Consider the following 20,452-nt stretch of genomic DNA (forward strand, 5'->3'; position numbering starts at 1 on the left):
ACGTTCTTCAACATTAATTTTCATCGAAATTTAAACAGTACATACTCTTACATATACATCAAGCACTAGTAATTTCAACAATGATGAAGGAATCTCAAATATACGTAATGTGCTTATTAGATTGTTCAAGGTATAATGTAGACTTGCATATAATCTCTTGTTTATTTTTTGGTTTTTTTTTTTCAATAAAATAAAATATCATAGGAGTGTGTAAATGACAAAAGCCGGTTTACCGCGAAAGTCTGGTTAATGTTTATTTCGCGATAACCCGGCTTTCACCATTTACACACTCCCACACAAAAAAAATGAACAAGAAACTTTATGCAAGTCTATGTGCCCTCCAGTTTCACGATAACAGACAGCGTCAATAAACGAACTATTTAGGCACAGAAACCCAAACAGTTGGCGGAATAATTTTATTGATTTTCTTATAATTTATGTATAGTATGTATGGCTTACCCTAATGTATTATTGTGTTTCAAAAATATTAAATTGACCCTACATAACCTGGAGAGTTATGCCGAATTTTAATGGGCGGCAGTCGTCGCGCCGCGTCCTGTTCGATATGGGACTCATAGCGACGTATACAACGCGTGTAAAATATATTGTTTATTTACATGAAATTCGAACACGCGCCGTGACATACATACAATTCAGTTACAAGGTATAAAATAAAAACAATCCAATTTAGAAGCGAAAACTTTTTGTGTTGCCAAGGTCATAGGTAACATTTGTGTGCATTGTGCGCATGTCTGTTCACCTAATGTCAGGTGACTTTTTATTTTGAAACGCGTAGCTTTTGTTCATCTTGCCGGCTATGAAATTAGTTCTGCGTGTGTTTCGGACCAGTTCTCCTTATGTGCTGATGTTGTAGTGTAACTTTTGACATGGCGATCGGTTACTGACACATTGTAGTCACCTTTAACTGCCGATGACTTGCTGCGTTGTACAAATCCCCAACGCCGGCGGCCAGAAGTGACCCTGTACTCAAGTCGATACTCTCCTATTGAAAACGAAATCCACCTCCGTACCAGGGACCAACCTTGCTCGCACGAGAAAATGCAATTTGAAGAAATACTTGTGATACTGGGTGAATTTGGACGATATCAGAAGATTCAGTTTTTTCTGTTGTTTATTGGCACTATACCGCTTTGTTGGGTGGGTTTAGCTCCCACGTTTTTGAGTGCCTCGTCTGACCATTACTGCCGTGTACTGCCTAATCAGACCTATCAAGACGACTCTCCGCTAAAAAACTGTACAATACCTTATACTGTTGTCGACGACAAAGTAACGTGGAACCAATGTAACCGATATAATGTAAATATTACGTCGTCTTCAATTCAATGTTTACCACATCCAAACACGGCACCATGTGACGATGGATGGGTTTATGACAAATCCACGTATGAAAACACTGTTGTGTACGAGGTAAGTGCACGTACAACGTATGTCCTTGAAAGTTGTTGTTGCTAAAAGTCAATATAATAAATTGAACTGAAATAAAAATATCAGTATATTATTTGCAATAATAAAATAATCGTGTGATGATATTTTGATAAAATTTACCTGATGAATTTAACTACTAGTATTCAACTTAACGGTACACCACCACCTCAACACCCACCCCCGCAGAATCATGTGACAGTGATGAAAAGTACTCAAGCAAATCTCCCCATTGTGTGCAGTAATAAACAAGAAGTATATTGAAGCCCATTATTATATTATGTTTTTGTTTTTTTCATGACCACCAGCATTTTTCTCATTTTTGAAAACAAAAACATACACCCCCTTGTTCATTGTGAATAAAATGTTATTTTGATGGGTGAGGCTAAAGTTGACAATATCATTAATTTTAAGCAATTAATAGTTATGCCATTATTTTTTGTTTGAAAGTATTGACTAATTAACCAAGCTAGTGAAAGGCACCACAATTATAATTTGTAATCCCTTTTATCTTTTATTTGAAAACAAACACTTTTTTGCCAGGGATGGTAGCTTTCGGTGAATTACACAAAAAAAAATTAGCAAGCTTTGAGCTTGTAAGAGGGTTTCTATTAATAAGTAATTAACTTCAAAATGGGAGTCAACTTTTATATTACTGGCAGCACCAGTGTAGATGAATTGTACCCGGTACTGTGTGATGACAGTATTGATGTACGTGCCCTATAATATCTTTTGAACAATAATTGCAAAATTAATAAATTCAATTAAACAAAATAAAAAATTATACATTTACCTTACATACCGGTATACTGTAAAATACTTTATTTTTGCTTGGAATTAATTTTCGCTATTTTCACTGAAGGAATGATTTCAGTGAAAATAAAATCCAGCAAGTATACTTTTTTTCCTATATTTTACATTTTTTTTCAACTCTTCAAAAATCAGTGAAAATAAAATCCACACTGAACACCCTAAAACGTTTTTCAGCGAAAATTAATTCCAGCTAAAATAAAGTATTTCACAGTATATGATATTATAATTCACATGTGAATGGTATATTCCATATTTTTATAAAATTATCTTCAAAACTGACATTGTTTTCTTGAAAGTATGCAAATATTAATACAGTTCACATGTACTTTACCCTTCTCTTTTCTAGTTTGACCTTGTCTGTGAAAAAGACTGGATGAAACAATTGTCCAAATCCATGGTTGGTGCTGGTCAGCTGTTTGGAGCTTTAATTTTTGGACAGTTAGCAGATATGTAAGTCAAATTCAAGTGGAATAAATTGAATTGTTCTATCTTTGTATTACCTTGTTCAAACTATAGGTGAATGGAAAGGTATATAAGGGAAGAATATCTGTCCTTGTCCTCGTTGTTGTTGTCATGTTCGACGTAAACTTTTTTTGGTGGTTACAATAACTCAAACAGTTTGATTCCATCTTTTTAAAGCTTAGCTATATTATTAACCAATTTGGATTGTTGTGTTGTATGTATATATTTCAAGATGAAATGAAATTTCTTTCAAAATTATTCCCTTCTTGTGGTCGCAATAACTCAAATAATTTTTCAAACATGTTCAAATATTATTGTGCTACTGTAAAATACTTTATTTTAGCTGGAATAAATTTTCGCTGAAAAGACTTTTTCACTTTTCACTGATTTTTGACAAGTTGAATGTAAAATATAGGAAAAAAGGTATATTCACTGGATTTTATTTTCACTGAATTATTACTTCAGCGAAAATAGTGAAAAATTAATACCAAGCGAAAATAAAGTATTTTACAGTATGTGGCATTTTTTTTGATCTTTCATTGTATTTTGCAGATATGGCAGAAAACCTTTGTTTCTGATTGGTTTAATGTTGATCATTATCTTTGGTATTGCTGTAGCATTTTCACCGTTGTTTTTCCTCTTTGTGATTGGTCAGTTCCTTTTAACTGCATTTGCCAATGGTGTATATCTAACTGGATATGTTCTAGGTGAGTTGTGATTGGTCAGTTTCTCTTGACTGCATTTGCCAATGGTGTATATCTAACTGGATAGGTGCTAGGTGAGTTGTGATTGGTCAGTTTCTCTTGACTGAATTTACAAATGGTCTATATCTAACTGAATATGTGCTAGGTGAGTTGTGATTGGTCAGTTTCTCTTGACTGCATTTGCCAATGGTGTATATCTAACTGGATATGTGATAGGTGAGTTGTGATTGGTCAGTTTCTCTTGACTGCATTTGCCAATGATGTATATCTAACTGGATATGTGATAGGTGAGTTGTGATTGGTCAGTTTCTCTTGACTGCATTTGCCAATCATGTATATCTAACTGGATATGTGATAGGTGAGTTGTGATTGGTCAGTTTCTCTTGACTGCATTTGCCAATGATGTATATCTAACTGGATATGTGATAGGTGAGTTGTGATTGGTCAGTTTCTCTTGACTGCATTTGCCAATGATGTATATCTCACTGGATATGTGATAGGTGAGTTGTGATTGGTCAGTTTCTCTTGACTGCATTTGCCAATGATGTATATCTAACTGGATATGTGATAGGTGAGTTGTGCAAAGTAATCTCCCTAAATATGTCTCATATCAGTAACATAGATGAATACTACAAGTTGAAAATATTGTGAATTGTGAGTTTTTATAAAAAGACAAAGCCAGTTTTTCCTGCCCAAATTTGTCTGCACTTTTTTCTTATAATTATTTTTCAATATTTCTCATAATGAACCTTAATTTTGGATCAATTTTCAATTTTTACTCAAAAATGTGCCTATTATTCTCCCAATCTTCTGAAGGAAAGTGCAGACTATAACTGGGACTATTTTGTGTATTTGTGATAAAAAAGGGAACTAGTGATGAAATGGATAATGCCTATATGTTTCATTCTCACAGGCGTTGAATTAGTTGGACCAAGTGCTCGGTTGTTTTGCAGTATGATGATGATGTTATCCTTTTCTCTGGGATATATCGCATTTGCTGGTGTAGCGTATGGCTGCCATGGTAACTGGAGAAATATTCAATTCATTATTGGTGTTGTATTTGTTCTCTTCATTCCTTACATATGGTAGGTAAAGATGTTTTGACAAGAAGTGTTTTTTTTTTCTTCCAAATAAAATGAACTGGCCATTATGATTGATCTTGAGACAAGCTGAAATAAAAACTCCCAATGAGTCAACAATGTCAACAAACCCATGTTTATACTTATATTATGAACCCAACTTGTCTCTGTTTCAAGTGAGATAGTTTTATTACCTCTTTGAAGATCTTTATAAATTATATCATCCAATTAATCCACCAAATCTGTGATGTCACTTCACAAGCTTATATAATATATATCCGTCGATTGAATTTATGAATATTATGAGATTATTATGAGGATACCTCAAAGAATGCATGAAGACAGTACAGCAGGAGTATCGACCGACGCTCAGCATACTTTGAAGTATCCTCGTAATAACCTTATTATTATACATCTTTTCTCCTCAAGGATACATCATGGGAATGCTAAAATCCAAAAAGTTTAGAACAGAATCAGCTAACTTCTTTGTGTGGAGTCCAGTCAAACCCTGGTCGCAGCCATGTTTGTTTTTTATTATTAGAGAACGCTTACGCGCGTAATCATTCCATATTTGGAATTCGCATTTCCTTATATGGTAGAATTAAAATACCCCGTAAAATACCGATAATATACGGCACACTGTGACTTATGGCGTTACGGTTATTGATTTATAATAATAGCTGTTAATAAATAATTTATAACATATATAACAAGTGCAAATAACTCGCACCAAACTAGGACGATATGAAATCTAACTCAGGTGCTTTATTGCAAGCTTGTGGTCAGTGTGGTGCAGGCCAACAATTATGCAACAATTGTACAAATCAAGGAAGAACAATTCAGGGAAACTTTAATAAATATATTGACATGAATAATTACTTATTGATTAGGTTACAATTAATTACTTTTTTATAAAAATAGAATTCAGTGATGGGTTTGTTGAGTCAAGTTTGTTTTTCTCTCAAAACAATGATGGCATAAGGTTGGTGATCAATCAGTTTTCGACTGCTTTGTCCAACTTTCTCCCAACCTGCTGCAGTATCTCTTGCTACCATAGTCGTTGAAGTGCCTTGTGTCAACTTATACAACACACATTTAATACATTGTTTATTTACATGACAATTAAATACACTGTGTGTAGCAACAGATTCTTTAAAATTAGTTTTGTTATTGTCTTTCTTTAATAGGAGCTATCACTTACTGTGATACCTCTGTGTTTTTATAGTCCCTGTTCCAAAGTCCAAAAGTAAAAACTGATAAATCTGATCTTCTGTGTCTATGCGTTTGTCCTTCCAATATCAATTGTGTTTAATGTTGGTACAGATATGAAAAATAATGAGTCAATGATACTCATAAGCCTGCCAATATTTTTTTTTTTATCAAATCCAGTTCAGCCAACTATGTTTCACCTTCTACTACATATTTAATCTGCTGTTATAGCTCAGGATATTATAGCTTGAGTTTGAAGTGTTTTTGATGCACTTCACCACAAGTTGGCATTGTGTGTAAATATTCCTTCAGTCTAGAAAAAATTTTACTCTTACTAATTTTTTATTATTTACAACAATGGAACCTTTCTAAAACAACATAACTTATGTTCACAAACATTTCCAACCATATAGTGTCATAATCTAGTTGAGAAAATTCGAAAAAACAGCTGCATTTTCAGTGAAAAAAAACACAAGCATTTCAAATTATTGCACACACAATTTTTGATGTTTTAGTGTCATAAATTTTTATACCACACATGCTTGTAAAGATAGTGTTTATATTTACAATGGATTCCTAAGGCTCTAATCTGTGAATAGATAAGATTCTAAGAATGAATAATGATTTTAATATTTTTGTACAGTTAGACCTATGGCTAAGGGCACAGTTAGCTAGTGTACAAGTGATAATAAAATAAATGCAATTAATTAACCCATATTTACTATATAGTACCACCATCTTGAATCTGGCTTGAATCTAAACAAATACATTAGATTCTGGTCGGATTCGAGATGATGGCTCTTGTATAGCAAATATTCGTACCGCACTTCCTCAATCGTAAAATTGTGCTTAGTACGGTAGTTTGGTTCCTGAAACCTGGTACTTTTCCCGAATAATTGTGTCCATTGAGACTATCATGAATGGCGTGTGAATGAGTAAACTATTTGTCGACGTGACCTGTTGGCGAACATGAAATTTATTAATCACATTTATTTTATCTCAACTTTACGCAAAACGAAGCCATGGAATAAAGAGCTATGATTGTTATTTTTTACAGGATTATTCCAGAATCTGTGCGGTGGCTGATTCAAAAAAAGCAATATTACAGAGCAGAAATTATTCTACACAAAGCTGCCAAATGCAATAAAGTTAACCTTCAACAAAATATTTTTGACGAAGAGCAAAAATTGGAAGAAGATGATTCAATTGTGTTCAGGGTCAGTATATATTTCACAATATGTAACAACAGATTTTTTTTTTTTTTTTTCTTAATGTTTTATTTTTAATTATTTTTTACAACAACAACAAGAAAGGTACATCACATTAAAGTGTCACAATAACAAAAGATACAGCGTTACGTACAAAACACAATAAACAAATAATATAAGATGTACAAGAAACTTGATGTGAGTGTTTTGGTAGTACATGTATTATAAACTTCAATACTGTGTATCTCCTGTTGAATACTTCAAATAGAAAACCAATATTAGTTGCCATGCTTCTTGTTCGAATTAATTCTGAATATGCCTCCAATACTTCCAGTTTTTTAGCTCCGCTGTTGACTTTGTCGACCACTCAGATTTGTTCATATTGTGATGATATCTTCAATTATCTGATTTTGATGAATATTTTTGTCATTATTGGTAAAAACTGATATTTTCAAATTCTTTTGAAAACAGCAAGTCTGATTGCTTTGATACTATACATATTGTTCATTTTCTAATAATATCTTTTGTTTTTTAATTGAAATGTGCATTGCTAACAGCGGAGCTATCTCAGCCAACAGGCTGCTTGTTCTAAGCTTTCTTTGATTAATAATTCAGTATACCGCAATACCACAACAACTGAAAATTTATTTTGGAAAACTTCATCTTCAGGATAATACTAGCCTATAACATCACTTGTATTAACCAGCTAAACGAACAAGGGATATTGTTTGAAAACCTGGTATATTTACTTCTATTATAATATCTTTCAGAGGCATCACACCATGTGTGATCTTTTCAAAACACCCAACCTGAGATGTAGGACATTAAATCTCTGTTTTAATTGGTATGTATATAATTTACTTCGTCACATTTTGTATGGAGTTACCATACAAGAAAATGCAATTAGCATATTAGGAAATAAAATTACAATATTAAGTAATAAAATTATCATATAAGGAAATGAAATTACCATATTAGGAAATATAATTACTATATCAGTCAGGTTAGGTCAAACTGACTTACTATGGGTAAAATGTAACCTCGTGCTACCTGCCTCACAGCCATGTTGTCCAAGCGATTGAGCAATAGGCAACTCACCAACCCGCATTGAACCAGCGTGGTGAGTTACGGTTCAACCCCACGACATAATGAAGCTGTTGTGGAGGCCACCCGCCAGCAGTGGTGTGAAAGGCTGAGATGATGATGATGAATTACTATATTAGGAAATATAACTTCTACAAATAAGGTGTGGCAAGCTGCATATTTACTTGCAGGATGGCAGTCAGTTTGGTGTACTGGGGGATATCACTGAATACAGATGAACTAGGTTTAAATCCATATTTGTCTTTCCTGATATCCGGTGCTGTTGAAATCCCTGGATACTTGCTTTGCTGGATGCTGTTAGATACAATTGGCCGACGATGGGTGCTATGTAGCTCTATGATACTGGGTGGTGGTTCGCTGATTGCTAGCGGCTGTGTACCTGTAGGTGAGTGCCATGTATCTGTATGCTGGTAAAATAAAAACATGGATGGACTGTGTAACACAAAATGACAATAAATCTGTTACCGTAACGCCATAAGTTACAGCGTGCCGTAATAATTTTCTAGTATTTTACAGGGTATTTTCATCCTACCATATTAGGAAATGCGAATTCCAAATATGGAATGATTACATGCGTAAGCGTCCTCTAATAACAAAAGCAAACATGGCTACCAGGGTTTGACCGGACTCCACACAAAGAAGTTTGCTGATTCTGTTCTAAACTTTTTGGATTTCGGCATTCCCATGATATGTATCCTTGGAAGGAAAAGATGTATAATAATAAGGTTATTACGAGGATACAGTAAAGTATGTGCTCAGACAGTATGCCGTTGCCTAGACCTCCGCTGCACATCGGTCAATACTCCCACTGCACTGTCTTCGTGCGTACTTTACGGTATCCTCGTAATAACCTCATATTAGATGTAAATATAATGCTGTTTGCTGTTGATTACTAAAACAACATGTTCTATGTTTTCATTGGTTGAGTATACCACATGAATAGTGATTGAAATGTGCTCAATGACATCACACAAACAAGACAACCCAAATTGGTTGTGAATCAGCAACATCTAATGTTATCCCACAAGAAAAGCTTCATCTATGCAACAAACTCTTCAATAGTAGTAGCTTCAAAAAAATTGCAAAAAATTAGTTAGCAAAATATTTGATTTTTTTCGTCACAAACACAATTAGAGCATTTTAATATGTACTTTTGTGCCCAACAGAAGCAATTTCCTGAAGTTGATAAAACAAATAATCAAGTCTAGAAAATTGTGTTGAAATATCAATAAAATAAAATTCATTTTTGATTTTTAAACCAACAAAACGTACCTGGATGTGTGATCTTTAAAGTTCATAAAAGTGATCGATTGTTTTAATTTCTGACATCCAAATTGTTTCTTCTTCAGATATACCGTATTTATCACCGTCATTGGCAATGGCTGGAAAAATGTTTGTCACATCCGCATTTGGTGATATTTATATCTTCTCAGCAGAAATCTTCCCGACATGTGTCAGGTAATTGTTTATACTGTGAAATACTTTATTTTAGCTGGAATTAATTTTCGCTGAAAAAACTTTTTGGGTGTATTGTATGGAGTTTAATTTCACTAATTCTTGATGAGTTGAATGCAAAATATAGAAAAAAAGATATATTCGCTTGATTTTATTTTCATTGAATCATTCCTTTAGCAAAAATAAATTACAAGCGAAAATTAAGTATTTTACAGTAACAAAATAGTAAATCCACACAGATCTTTAGTGTGTTCATCTAAATTACAATTTGTTAATATACAGAAAATGGTAGCAGGTAATCTTAGTGAATTATTTTTTATAACCAAACATTTCGAATAAAGTATCCTTTCTCAATGATAGATATTCATACCTCTCAAAGCAAAGGGTACTTTGTTGAAATATCTGGTTATATTTCATAATTACCAAGGATTATGATTACCTATTACCATATTCTGTATATTGTATTTACGTGTGCTAGCAGCTTTCACCAATTTTACAAATTTGTGTGTTACAAAATCTTGATTTCTATGCTCAATTTAAAATATTGATTCATATTATCTCTGTTGTACAGGCTGGAAATTTGTTATATTGTTATGGATTGTAATAATTTTGCATATTTTTACTTTATGTAATTCTCTATAATTTCATTATTAATTTTGGACTAGATCAACATAATTTTTTGTTGGCTGCAGGTTTACGAAAAAAAACACTGTATTTGTTTTATCAGACCCATGTGTTGTATATTGAATTCCTGGTAAATCACCAGTACAAGATTTGACCTGGGCGTAACACTAATTACCACCAGCGATTACTTTGATACTTTCCAGTAACCAAAGTAATTACTTAGTCTCAGTTTGTATTCATTGGTCTGCACAGCAGTCAAAGTCATCATTTTTTGTTTGTACGAGACCCATATCTCGGGCATACAAACATCATATTGGTATTCATGAATTGGTGATTTTTAGCACCAGGAATGAATTTGAATTTCACATGTACATTCACATTCACATTACAATCGTTTTCTCTAAACATTGGACAATCAGATTGTGGTAAATGTTGATACATCAGAGAAAGTACCTAATAAAATTGCCACTGATTTTATCACTACTAATCAAAACATTATGACTGTAGCCTAAACATTTTTGATACAATGTATAACTGTCTGTACTCAACTAATTTACATAAAATGTTACGTTTGTGTGTGTCCCAGTAGTGTGTCCAGACACCCAGAGCATATAACGCGGGAATGTTGGGAGTACATGTAATTTGGTGACAAAATGCAGTCTCATAATTCGACACACAATTTAGTGTACGACAGAGAATTGTTGAACTTTACTTAAATTGGCTGTCGTGTAGTCAATTTGCATAACAAACTAGGGTGTTGAAAAGTACTGCGAATAATATATGCACTAAACTTATTACTAGCGGTGATGTTTCAGCTGGGAAGCACAGACGAAAACATGGTAACAGAACATGCTTGACTGGCAATATTTTACAGCATATTGAATTTTATAAACGGCGACAGCCTAGTATTTATCGGCGTGAAATTCAGTCAAAGTTACGCCAAGATAATGTGTGCCACGATGCCCCCAGTTCATCCATGGTTTACTGGGGACTTATTCACCACCTAAACATGACGAGGAAAAAGTTAAAACCTATAATTCAAGGCCGTAGGAACCGTACTGGCCATACCGGACCACTTTAGCCGGTCTTTAGGCTCACGTCAACATACGCCTCGGACCTATGGCCCTCGATGGATGGCCGGACCAAATACTAGTATTTTTTGCTTTCTACGATCTTGTAATTGCTGCAAAGTCAACGACTGACATTAACGAACAGCGAATGCTTGATTTTATCGATAACATTTCTGATTTTAGACCAGAACAGCTGCACTGGTTTGACAAGGCGTCTGTCATTCGTACTACTGGAAACCGGCGTTACGGGCATGCAGAAATTGGTACACCGGCGACAGAAATACAGCGGTTTGCGTCTAATGTTAATTACACAATAAACCTGCTAACAAGTATATTTGGTGTCGAATATTCTGATATCATTGTTGGACCTTCCAGTGCTATGGAAATGATGAACTTTTTCTTTGAAGCAGTAAATGTAGAAGACCACGTTGGAAATCGTTGTTTGGTACCGGGAGATTGTGTAATCATGGATAATTGTGGTTTTCATCACGCCAGGATTGTCGAACCTAATTTGGTACATTTATTACAACAGCAAGGAGTGCGCCTAATTTTTCAACCACCATACAGTCCCCAGTATAATATCTGTGAACAATGTTTTCGGTCTATAAAATCGTATTTGAGGGGAAACCAGGAGTTTTCCTATAGATTTACTGAGTTTGCTATAGCAGACGCCATTGATCACATCACGCCCGGGGCATGTCAAATTTTTGATAGAGAAAGTGTGATTTGCTTTCAGCCAAAAACTTGTCAATACGAACTGAAATGGAAGTCAACTTGTACCGTAATTAAGACAATATATATTCACTTGTATTTCCTTTTATATGATTTGCAGACAAATAGCCTGCATTTGCCTTAAAAAAGCAATCTGTTCGCAGAGATAGTCAACAAAATTTTGATATGACATGCACATAAACTCGTCTTCTTTAACATAGATGGGAACAATTCTGTCCTCTGTGTAATAAGTAAAATGTAGCTTGAAAAGATATTCCGCCATTGTCCAAAGAGCATTGTAAATCAGCAATGCTGGTCAGAATTCACACTGTTCACGCTAAAAAAAACGAAATGTCTTGCGCAAACAATAAAAGAGAGAATGGCGCCTTGGACTCAGACAGGTATACATTAGTTGCGTTCACGCACAGCTCCTTAGCATGGGCTAAGAGGTCAAATTCCTTAGCCCGTGCTAAGAAAACGTGCGTGAACGCTTAGCACGGGCTAAGGAATGCTAAGTACGGGTTTAATCTGATCCGAATTTAAGACGCGGTCTAGACCTTAGCACGGGCTAACGAAGTATGCGCGAACGCTTAGCCCAGGGCTAAGCGCCCTCTGCGGCGACCTTTGGGTGTGAAAATTGTCCCATGTTCGTATAACGACACTATTCCACCAGTCATTACTCCGCGCTCACTTCCACACTAATCGGGTCGCTGTAGTAGTAGAGCGTACAGCAGCTCCAATCATAGACAAAAAAAATTTGGTTCGCTGTCTGCGACATGCATTAATAAAACTCTGTATTCTGTTACGCCCGTTGTATACTGTTTATGTGCATCCAAATAAGTTGGGTCAGTCTTCTCTCGCGTTCCTGTGCACGTCGCTTCAAAATTAGAACGAAACATGCCAGCAGCAGAAATAGAACCTAGCGCGTGTCATCCATGTTTCGTTCGTAAATAGCGGCTTACCAAAGGTCACCGACTAATGGCACCCCTTAGCCCGTGCTAACGACTGGCCCTCCCTGTGCGTGGACGCAATTGGGTCTAGCCAAAATGCAAATATGCTAGATAAGACTAAATCAGCTTAAATCTTAGCCCGTACTTCGTGTAATGTGAACACAACTATAGTATCAAAAATGTTTATGCTGCAGTTATAATGTTTTGATTAGTGGTGATAAAATCAGTGGCAATTACATTAGGTACTTGCTCTGATGTATCAACATTTACCACAATCTGATTGTCCAATGTTTAGTGAAAATGATTGTAAATTTCACAAGTGGTTTCACATATGTTTAGAACTATTTAATTGACATGCAATTGTAGATACAAGGGGTGATCAATAAGTTCTCGGCCTTCCTCATAAAACGTTGCAGAAGGAAGATTTTTCTTACACTATTTTTTAATATAGTCCAAGTTCAATGCACTTTGTCCATCAATGTTCCAGTTTTCCTATTCCCTGCTGGAAGAAGGTTTCATCTTGATCGTTTAGATAGGCCTCAACAGCATGGATGACGTCATCATCAGTCTCAAAACGGTGACCACGCAAGTGGGACTTCAGTTTAGGAAACAGGTAGAAGTCCAACGGTGCCAGGTCAAGTTAGTAGGAAGGGTGAGTTAAGAGTTCAAAGCCACATTCGGTTGCTGCTGCCACTGCCACCGCCACCTGTGCTGTGTGGACAGATGTGCTGCTGCTCCAGGACAATGTAAAGCTCAAAGCTTTCCTCTCCTTTTCTCTTTGATTGCTGCTCTTAACTGTCGCAGTTCTGAAGCATAGTACTCTCCATTGATTGTTTGACCCTTTTGCAAGTAGTCAATCATGATGACTCCTTTGCTGTCCCAGAACACAGAGGCCATCACCTTGTTGACTGATGCCATTCGCTTGAACTTCTTGGGCGGCTGTGAACCCGTGTGTGTCCATTGTTTGCTCTGCACTTTTGATTCAGGAGCAAAGTGGTGAACCCATGTCTCATCTTCGGTCACAAATCTCAAAGAAGTTACCAGGATTTGACTGGAAACGGGCCAAAAGCGTCCTTGAAACTTTCAACCTGTTCAACTTCTTATGTGGAGTCTACATTCTGGACACCAACCATGCAGACAGCTTGCTCATCCCCGAGATGTTCGTCAAAACATTTTGAACTGCGCCATAACTGATGCCAAGTGAATACCTCATATGTCAGATAGTGACATGTCTGTCATTCATTACCATGCGATGGATGGCCTTAACCTGATTGTCCGTGGTGGCAGATTTTGGGCATCCAGACCTTGGGTCATCTTCTCTTTGCCTCGCTTAAAGTTAGCAACCCACTTCTTCACAGTGGAATTAGAAGAGGAGTCCTCACCAAGTGGTGTGACCATGTCTTTAAGAATTTCTTTGGGAGTCATCCCCTTTTTATAGAGATACTTGATCACAGCACAAGCTTCTGTCTGGTCCATTTTGTGATTTTCATCTCACCTGCTGATTTTAAATAGGAACCACATGCTAATTAATGAATACCTAAATAGAATAGGAGTTACGCCCCTTGTTTCATGGTGAGGCCGACAACTTATTGATTATAATTAATCTTCTTTTTTTTTTTTTTTTTAGGAATGCTGGTATTGGTATATCTTCCACAATGGCACGTATTGGTACAATCGCTTCACCATTTATTATGTTGTTAATTACCCACTGGCGTCCTTTACCGTTCATTATAATGGGCATTATATCGATTGTAGGAGGAATGTTTTCTTTATTACTGCCAGAAACAAGCAAACAAAAACTACCAGAAACACTTGAAGAGGGAGAACTATTCGGCACGTAAGTAGAACTTTCAAGTGAATGCCATAATTTGGTGTTAAATTTGCATATTTTTACATAATTTTGTACCAAAATAGACATAATTACCTACTACACATCTTGATCAAATATTAAGAAAAAAGTGATGTGTGGTTTATTTTGTAAAAAGTGACAAAAGTAAAATATTTTATTTTAGCTTGAATTTTACAGAAATTTTTTTTTGGTTGTGAATTTATTTTCACTAAGTTTTGAGAAAAACAGTATATTCGCTGGATTTCATTTTTTTACTAAATCATTCATTCAGTGAAAATAGAGAAAAATAAGCGAAATTATTTTACAGTATGCAGATTCCTGGGCCATTGTAAGCCAAGTAATGGCCAATCAGAGTGACGGTTTCAACATGTTGATATACTGGTATAACATAATTTGTAATAAAGCACATAATCCTTGTGAATATTGGCAATGAAAATAATTTTCAAACTCACTAAAGAATAAAAGTGAAGTTAGCAACATTCTTGTGCAATTAAACACATATTTTAATTAACACAGTTCTTTGATATCTATTTTAATTCAGGATTTCAGCAATTCAATTCATTTGATGTTCAACAGTAACTGCCACATATTGTTGATTACAGACAGACATTAATTTAATATGTCTACTCTGTTGGTAATCAACAATTGCTACGTTCACACAACAGCATTTTATCGGAGCCCATCGGCTCGAGCCAGCAAAAATGACCAGCTCCACTAAACCCTCGGGGTTGAACTCTGATAGGGTTGAGTCCCGACATGACTCCAATCGTGTAAACGCATCGGGCCCAACCATCGGAGCCGAAATCACGCTCTCAATCGTCTTCTTTGAGTAACCTCTCATTTCAATTATGGCGGAGACAACATCTTTCATAATTTCACGCAATTTCCGGCTTGAATAAGAGGTACCATCCTAATATATAGTAACGAATTATTGCGATAGATTGCTAGCTCAACGGGAAACAGAAAATGGCATACGAAATTATGCGACAAAAACTTGAAAGCACGACTGAACGGAAATTTTTTAAAGACACTAAAGATAAAAATCGTAGAAGCGATCGCGGTACGGTGACGTGTTCCTGGTAGGTTTAGATTCTTCCATAGTTTCTCTATGATAGATAGAGAGAATCTGTGATTCTTCCTAGTAGTTTAGATATCACTACAGTTGTGGAATAGTTACAAAATGGTAATTTTGCATGACAATGACTTGAGCGAAAAGGCTGTATTAAACGCATTTTAGCTGCCGTATTTCCTGTTTATTCGAGATACTAGTACCTAAATCATAATACCCGTCATTGTCTTTTCTACCTCCATGCTCAGGCTCCTTTTTCTCCTAGCACAACAGCATCATGCCATGTAAAGAAAAAACACAAGCACGACACTAAAATCGTTTTTAGTCACTAATTATTCAAGAGCACTGTTCCGTTCGGCTCTGATCGAACTGAATCGAACTCTGGCAGATCTCGGCTCTCGTTCGGCTCCTGACCGTATGAACGCATTGGAGATAATCTCCTGTTAATCCGTGGGAGGAGAAGTAGTTCGGCTCCGATAGAATGCTGCCGTGTGAACATTGCTAATATTTTGAAACAGAGTTGGTAATCAGCTAATCTTACAGCACCCAGAGCAGTCTTAATGACAACATCTTGGTGGTTTTCACTGTAATAAATATCATTCATCCTTTTATTCATAATTAGTGTGTTTTATGTTCCTGGGAGTAAATTCACAAAAGTGGAAGATGAAGATGAAGAAAGTAAAGATGAACTAACGACTCCACTACTGAATAATAGTACAGTGAATAATACAGTCACTAGCTATGGGACATAAAGCAATCCATCAATTATCCATTAATTAAGATGCACATCACTGTACCATGTATTTCTATGGGCTCTGCGCAAACTGCTGTGGAACGCCGGTGAAAACAACTAAAGTCGAGAAAACGGCACAAACTCAACATTGAAGTAATCTACCTACATATGTTACACTGTTCAGAGGAGTCTCAACAACCATCCCAAAGTACTGTTTTCTGGGACTTCATGGCCTTCGTTTTCACTGTGAAGGTTGCCAGGCAGTGAAAATGCCAGAATGTTCATTCCTGGGATATATATTGTATCTGCACTATTAGAATTACTTCTCTAATTGAAGCTTCAAAAAAACAAAAATACATGATTATCCGTTCAGTGCAAGGTATTGCATAATGTGTGAAAAACGTGGAATGAACGTCTGCTGCAAAAATGATTTTGTTTTGAACTGTCGACTTTGTTGAGCAGAGAGCTTATCATGTGAGTGATTGTCCGTCCTCGTTCGTTGTTGTCATAATCCGTGTCAACATTTTACTTTTTCGACTTTTTCTTGAAAACTACAAGTCCGATTGCTTTGATATCATACATATAGGTACCCCAGGTAGAGCTCTCTCAGATTTGTTCACTTCTTGATGATATTTTCAATTCTCTAATTTTGATGAATATTTTTGTCATTTTTGGTAAAAAATGATATTTTCAACTTTTTGTTAAAAACAACATGTATGATTGCTTTGATATAACCTAAATATATAGGTACCTCAAGTAGACCGATCTCATATTTGTTCATTTTGTGATGATATCTTCTTGAAATGTGCATCAAATTGAAATGTGCATTGCTAACAGGGGAGCCATCCCAGCCAAGTTGTTGCTTGTTATAGTTCACTGTTGAAATGCCGAGTTTCTAGGAGATATCCTTTATCAAAATTGATCTTCATCAAATGTGTATGGCATATTATTGGGCGTGGAAATAACCCCAAAATATACTTTCACATTTGCTAAATCCCTAGCAACATGTTGGCGCCACTACAATGCTGTGACTTTTGTTTCTCCTATTATTTACATTGTATTTCACGTATCACACAGGATCTGCCAGTGAACAGAAAAAGGTCTATTGCATTCATTGTATGCTGAATCGTTAAAATATTGTCTTAATTTGACACCGATTTTACATGTGCTACGATTAGAGAATATAGGATATGCTGAAGTGTTGAAATAATACCATCTACTGGTTTTGTGACTGACTCTAAACATTTACATTTACTTGATAGCTTCTTGTAATTTCTAATATCAAAAACAATTATTTGATACCGGTGGGCATCCATGCATCGTGTGATAAAAGTTTGATTGTACAATTTATAAGGTTTATTAGATATTATATTTACAGTGGGTGCCAAAATAAAACAATCAGAAAAAACTTATTCCTAGGAACATTGTCAGTGGTGTATGTTTTGAATTTGTCTTCAAAACTGCGCCCTCTATTGGTTATCAATCTTATACTTTATTAAACTGAGCTGTATTCATCTTCCTTGCAACATTGTAATATTCCTAGGAATGTTGCTAGTATTGTTCGTGATGACTTTGCCTTAAACTGTTATTATTTCATTATTTCACAATTTTATTATTTAATGCAATACTTTTGCTCAAAATTTGACTTCTTTTTAAAACAAAGTCCATAAATTCATAGTTTTATCTACTAACTGTTTTTGATTACTATAAAATACTTTATTTTTGCTTGGAATTTATTTTTGCTGTTTTTGCTAAAGGGATGATTCAGTGAAAATAAAATCCAGTGAATATACATTTTCCTCTATAATTTATATTTAAAATAAACTCCATGCAAACTGTCCAAAAATTCTTTTCAGCAAAATGGTATTTTACAGTATGAGCAGTTGTCACTGTACTCTACTTAAACATGTCCCTTGTGAAAATGGTTAGGTTCAATGGCATTAACAAAGACCACAGCAATGTTTCTAAGAATATTAAAAAGTTGCAAAGTTTATTTTGGTGCCTGCTGTTGCATTTCTAGTCTACAAATCGTTAACACAGGTTTTATTAACCATATACTCAAATACTTATCTTAATGAAATTGTACTGAATGAGACTCGATTTTAGTTTTATTATAATATTTACATTTTATTTAACATACTCCTAGTTCTGTGATATCTATTCAATGCCAGTATGCTGGACATACATAGAGGCTTCTAGCTGTATCATTAGTTTCTGGTATTTTATATCCCGTAACCTTTTCACTACCAGTTCCCTCTTTTCATCACAAATTCATTTATAAATTTACAAATTCGTTTATAGTCTGCCACATTGTTTGAGGGTTCATTTCCAGAAACATTGAAGAATACTGTGAAATACTTTTTTCTCTCTTGGAATTAATTTTTGCTATTTTGAAGGAATAATTCAGTGAAAATAAAATCCAGCAAATATACCTTTTTTCCTATATTTTACATTCAAATCATCAAAAATCAGTGAAAATAAATTCGATTTAAAACACCCAAATAGTCTTTTCAGCAAAAATTTATTCCAGCTAAAATAAATTATTTTAGAGTATAGGAAAAAAGTACAGAAAATTTTGGGTGGGAATATCTGGTGGTGAAAAGGTTAATCATTACAATTGGAAATTAAATCATTCACAGTAATTTTGTCTGAATTATAAATGCATAATGCTCATTCCATAAAATCAAGTTAAGTTTTTTTTGACATTTACTGTTCTTATTAATTCATTTGTTTTTTGTGTGGATTATGTTCGAAAATGAGTAACAGTGGACCACTAAACTTTTTTTTCTTAATACGCTAGTGAATAGTATTTGTTCCAAGCAAATTATCAAATATTTTTTGGAAATTGTTTGATTGATGCCAACAAATGTAGCACAAAAAACTCAGTAAAGCTTATGAGTTATCTCTGAATGCAATCTTGAAGCACAAAATTAGTGAAATGTGGTATATTCATGAAGCCATAATTTGAAAAATAAATGCTAATATATATATATATTAATCCTCAATTGTCATTGGCTATTATAATATTATATTATTGTGAAATATAAAGTTACATTCAGACTTTACAAATCTGTGACATAATTATGAATTTGAGTTCACTTCGTCAGTTAAGTTAGATTTGTGAACAATAGTCACCGAGTTAAAAGGCTTTATTTGTTTCTAAACATAAGGTAATTTTGATTAAGGGCTAGGACTCTTTTTTTGGTACTCTCAAAATGAAAAGTGTGGAAAGGTCATGGCAGGAATTAAAATTTGTATTTGTTACCGAAAACATAATTTTTTCATTTTTTAATCTTGTTAAAAGATCGATGTTTTACAAAGTGCAAATGCAATAATAATGATCTGGTAACTCAGGAAATCAATAATCATTTTAAATAATTAGGACATCACAGGAACACATTAGAGTTTTATAAATTACTCATAAATACTGGTTAGCAAAATATTCAAATGAGATTAAACACTCTTACATGTAATACTGTGAACGTATGCAAGTTTTGTATACCGTTACCTAATTAGCGCATTGGCATTTGCAATGGAGTACATGACCAGTCTTAAAATTAATGACAAATCTAATTATATTGCACATTTGATGTGCAAATTATGTTTTTTAAAAATTCTGTAAGGTCAGCAAATGTGCTGTAACAATTGACTGATTTATTTGAATTCTGTAAAATGTTGAATTTGAAAACCTGTTTTTGTTTCAAATAAACTGTATTATGTACATTTCATCTCATGATTATCTACTTTGTAGAATGTGAATTATTTGGTTTGAATTGGACACCCTACTAGGTGATTGAAATTAGCTTGTTTGAATATTCATTTGAATTTTTATTTTAAAGGTAAGTGCACTTTTTTTGGAGACGAGAAATACCAACAATCATACTTATGTATCCTTCAAATGCTTCGTGGCACATAGAGCAATCACAGAACGTCTCCATTCTGTCCAATCAGGTGCTGCAACTCTGGCTT

At 34.7% G+C, this 20,452-nt stretch overlaps 1 protein-coding gene across 1 annotated transcript; it reads left to right on the plus strand.

Annotated features, from left to right (window-relative positions):
• The first annotated feature begins 773 nt into the window (after positions 1 to 773).
• On the plus strand, positions 774 to 20,216 carry LOC100373617 (organic cation transporter protein-like). Its single transcript, XM_078009053.2, has 10 exons — positions 774 to 1,428; positions 2,603 to 2,706; positions 3,271 to 3,425; positions 4,336 to 4,507; positions 6,768 to 6,927; positions 7,689 to 7,762; positions 8,193 to 8,407; positions 9,372 to 9,480; positions 14,460 to 14,669; positions 16,373 to 20,216. Exons 1-10 carry the CDS (start codon positions 1,060 to 1,062, stop codon positions 16,500 to 16,502), a joined length of 1,698 nt encoding a protein of 565 aa, XP_077865179.1. The 5' UTR covers positions 774 to 1,059; the 3' UTR covers positions 16,503 to 20,216.
• The last annotated feature ends 236 nt before the right edge of the window (positions 20,217 to 20,452 follow it).

This window comes from Saccoglossus kowalevskii, chromosome 14 (assembly GCF_978046115.1).
Source record: "Saccoglossus kowalevskii chromosome 14, keSacKowa6.1, whole genome shotgun sequence".
Taxonomy (NCBI): domain Eukaryota; kingdom Metazoa; phylum Hemichordata; class Enteropneusta; family Harrimaniidae; genus Saccoglossus; species Saccoglossus kowalevskii.

Excerpts from the sequence above, each read along its gene's own strand:
- LOC100373617 (XM_078009053.2), top strand. The coding sequence starts at position 1,060 with ATGCAATTTGAAGAAATACTTGTGATACTGGGTGAATTTGGACGATAT. Across the intron at positions 2,707-3,270 it reads TTTGGACAGTTAGCAGATAT|ATATGGCAGAAAACCTTTGT; the intron begins GTAAGTCAAATT and ends TGTATTTTGCAG. Across the intron at positions 6,928-7,688 it reads ATGATTCAATTGTGTTCAGG|AGGCATCACACCATGTGTGA; the intron begins GTCAGTATATAT and ends AATATCTTTCAG.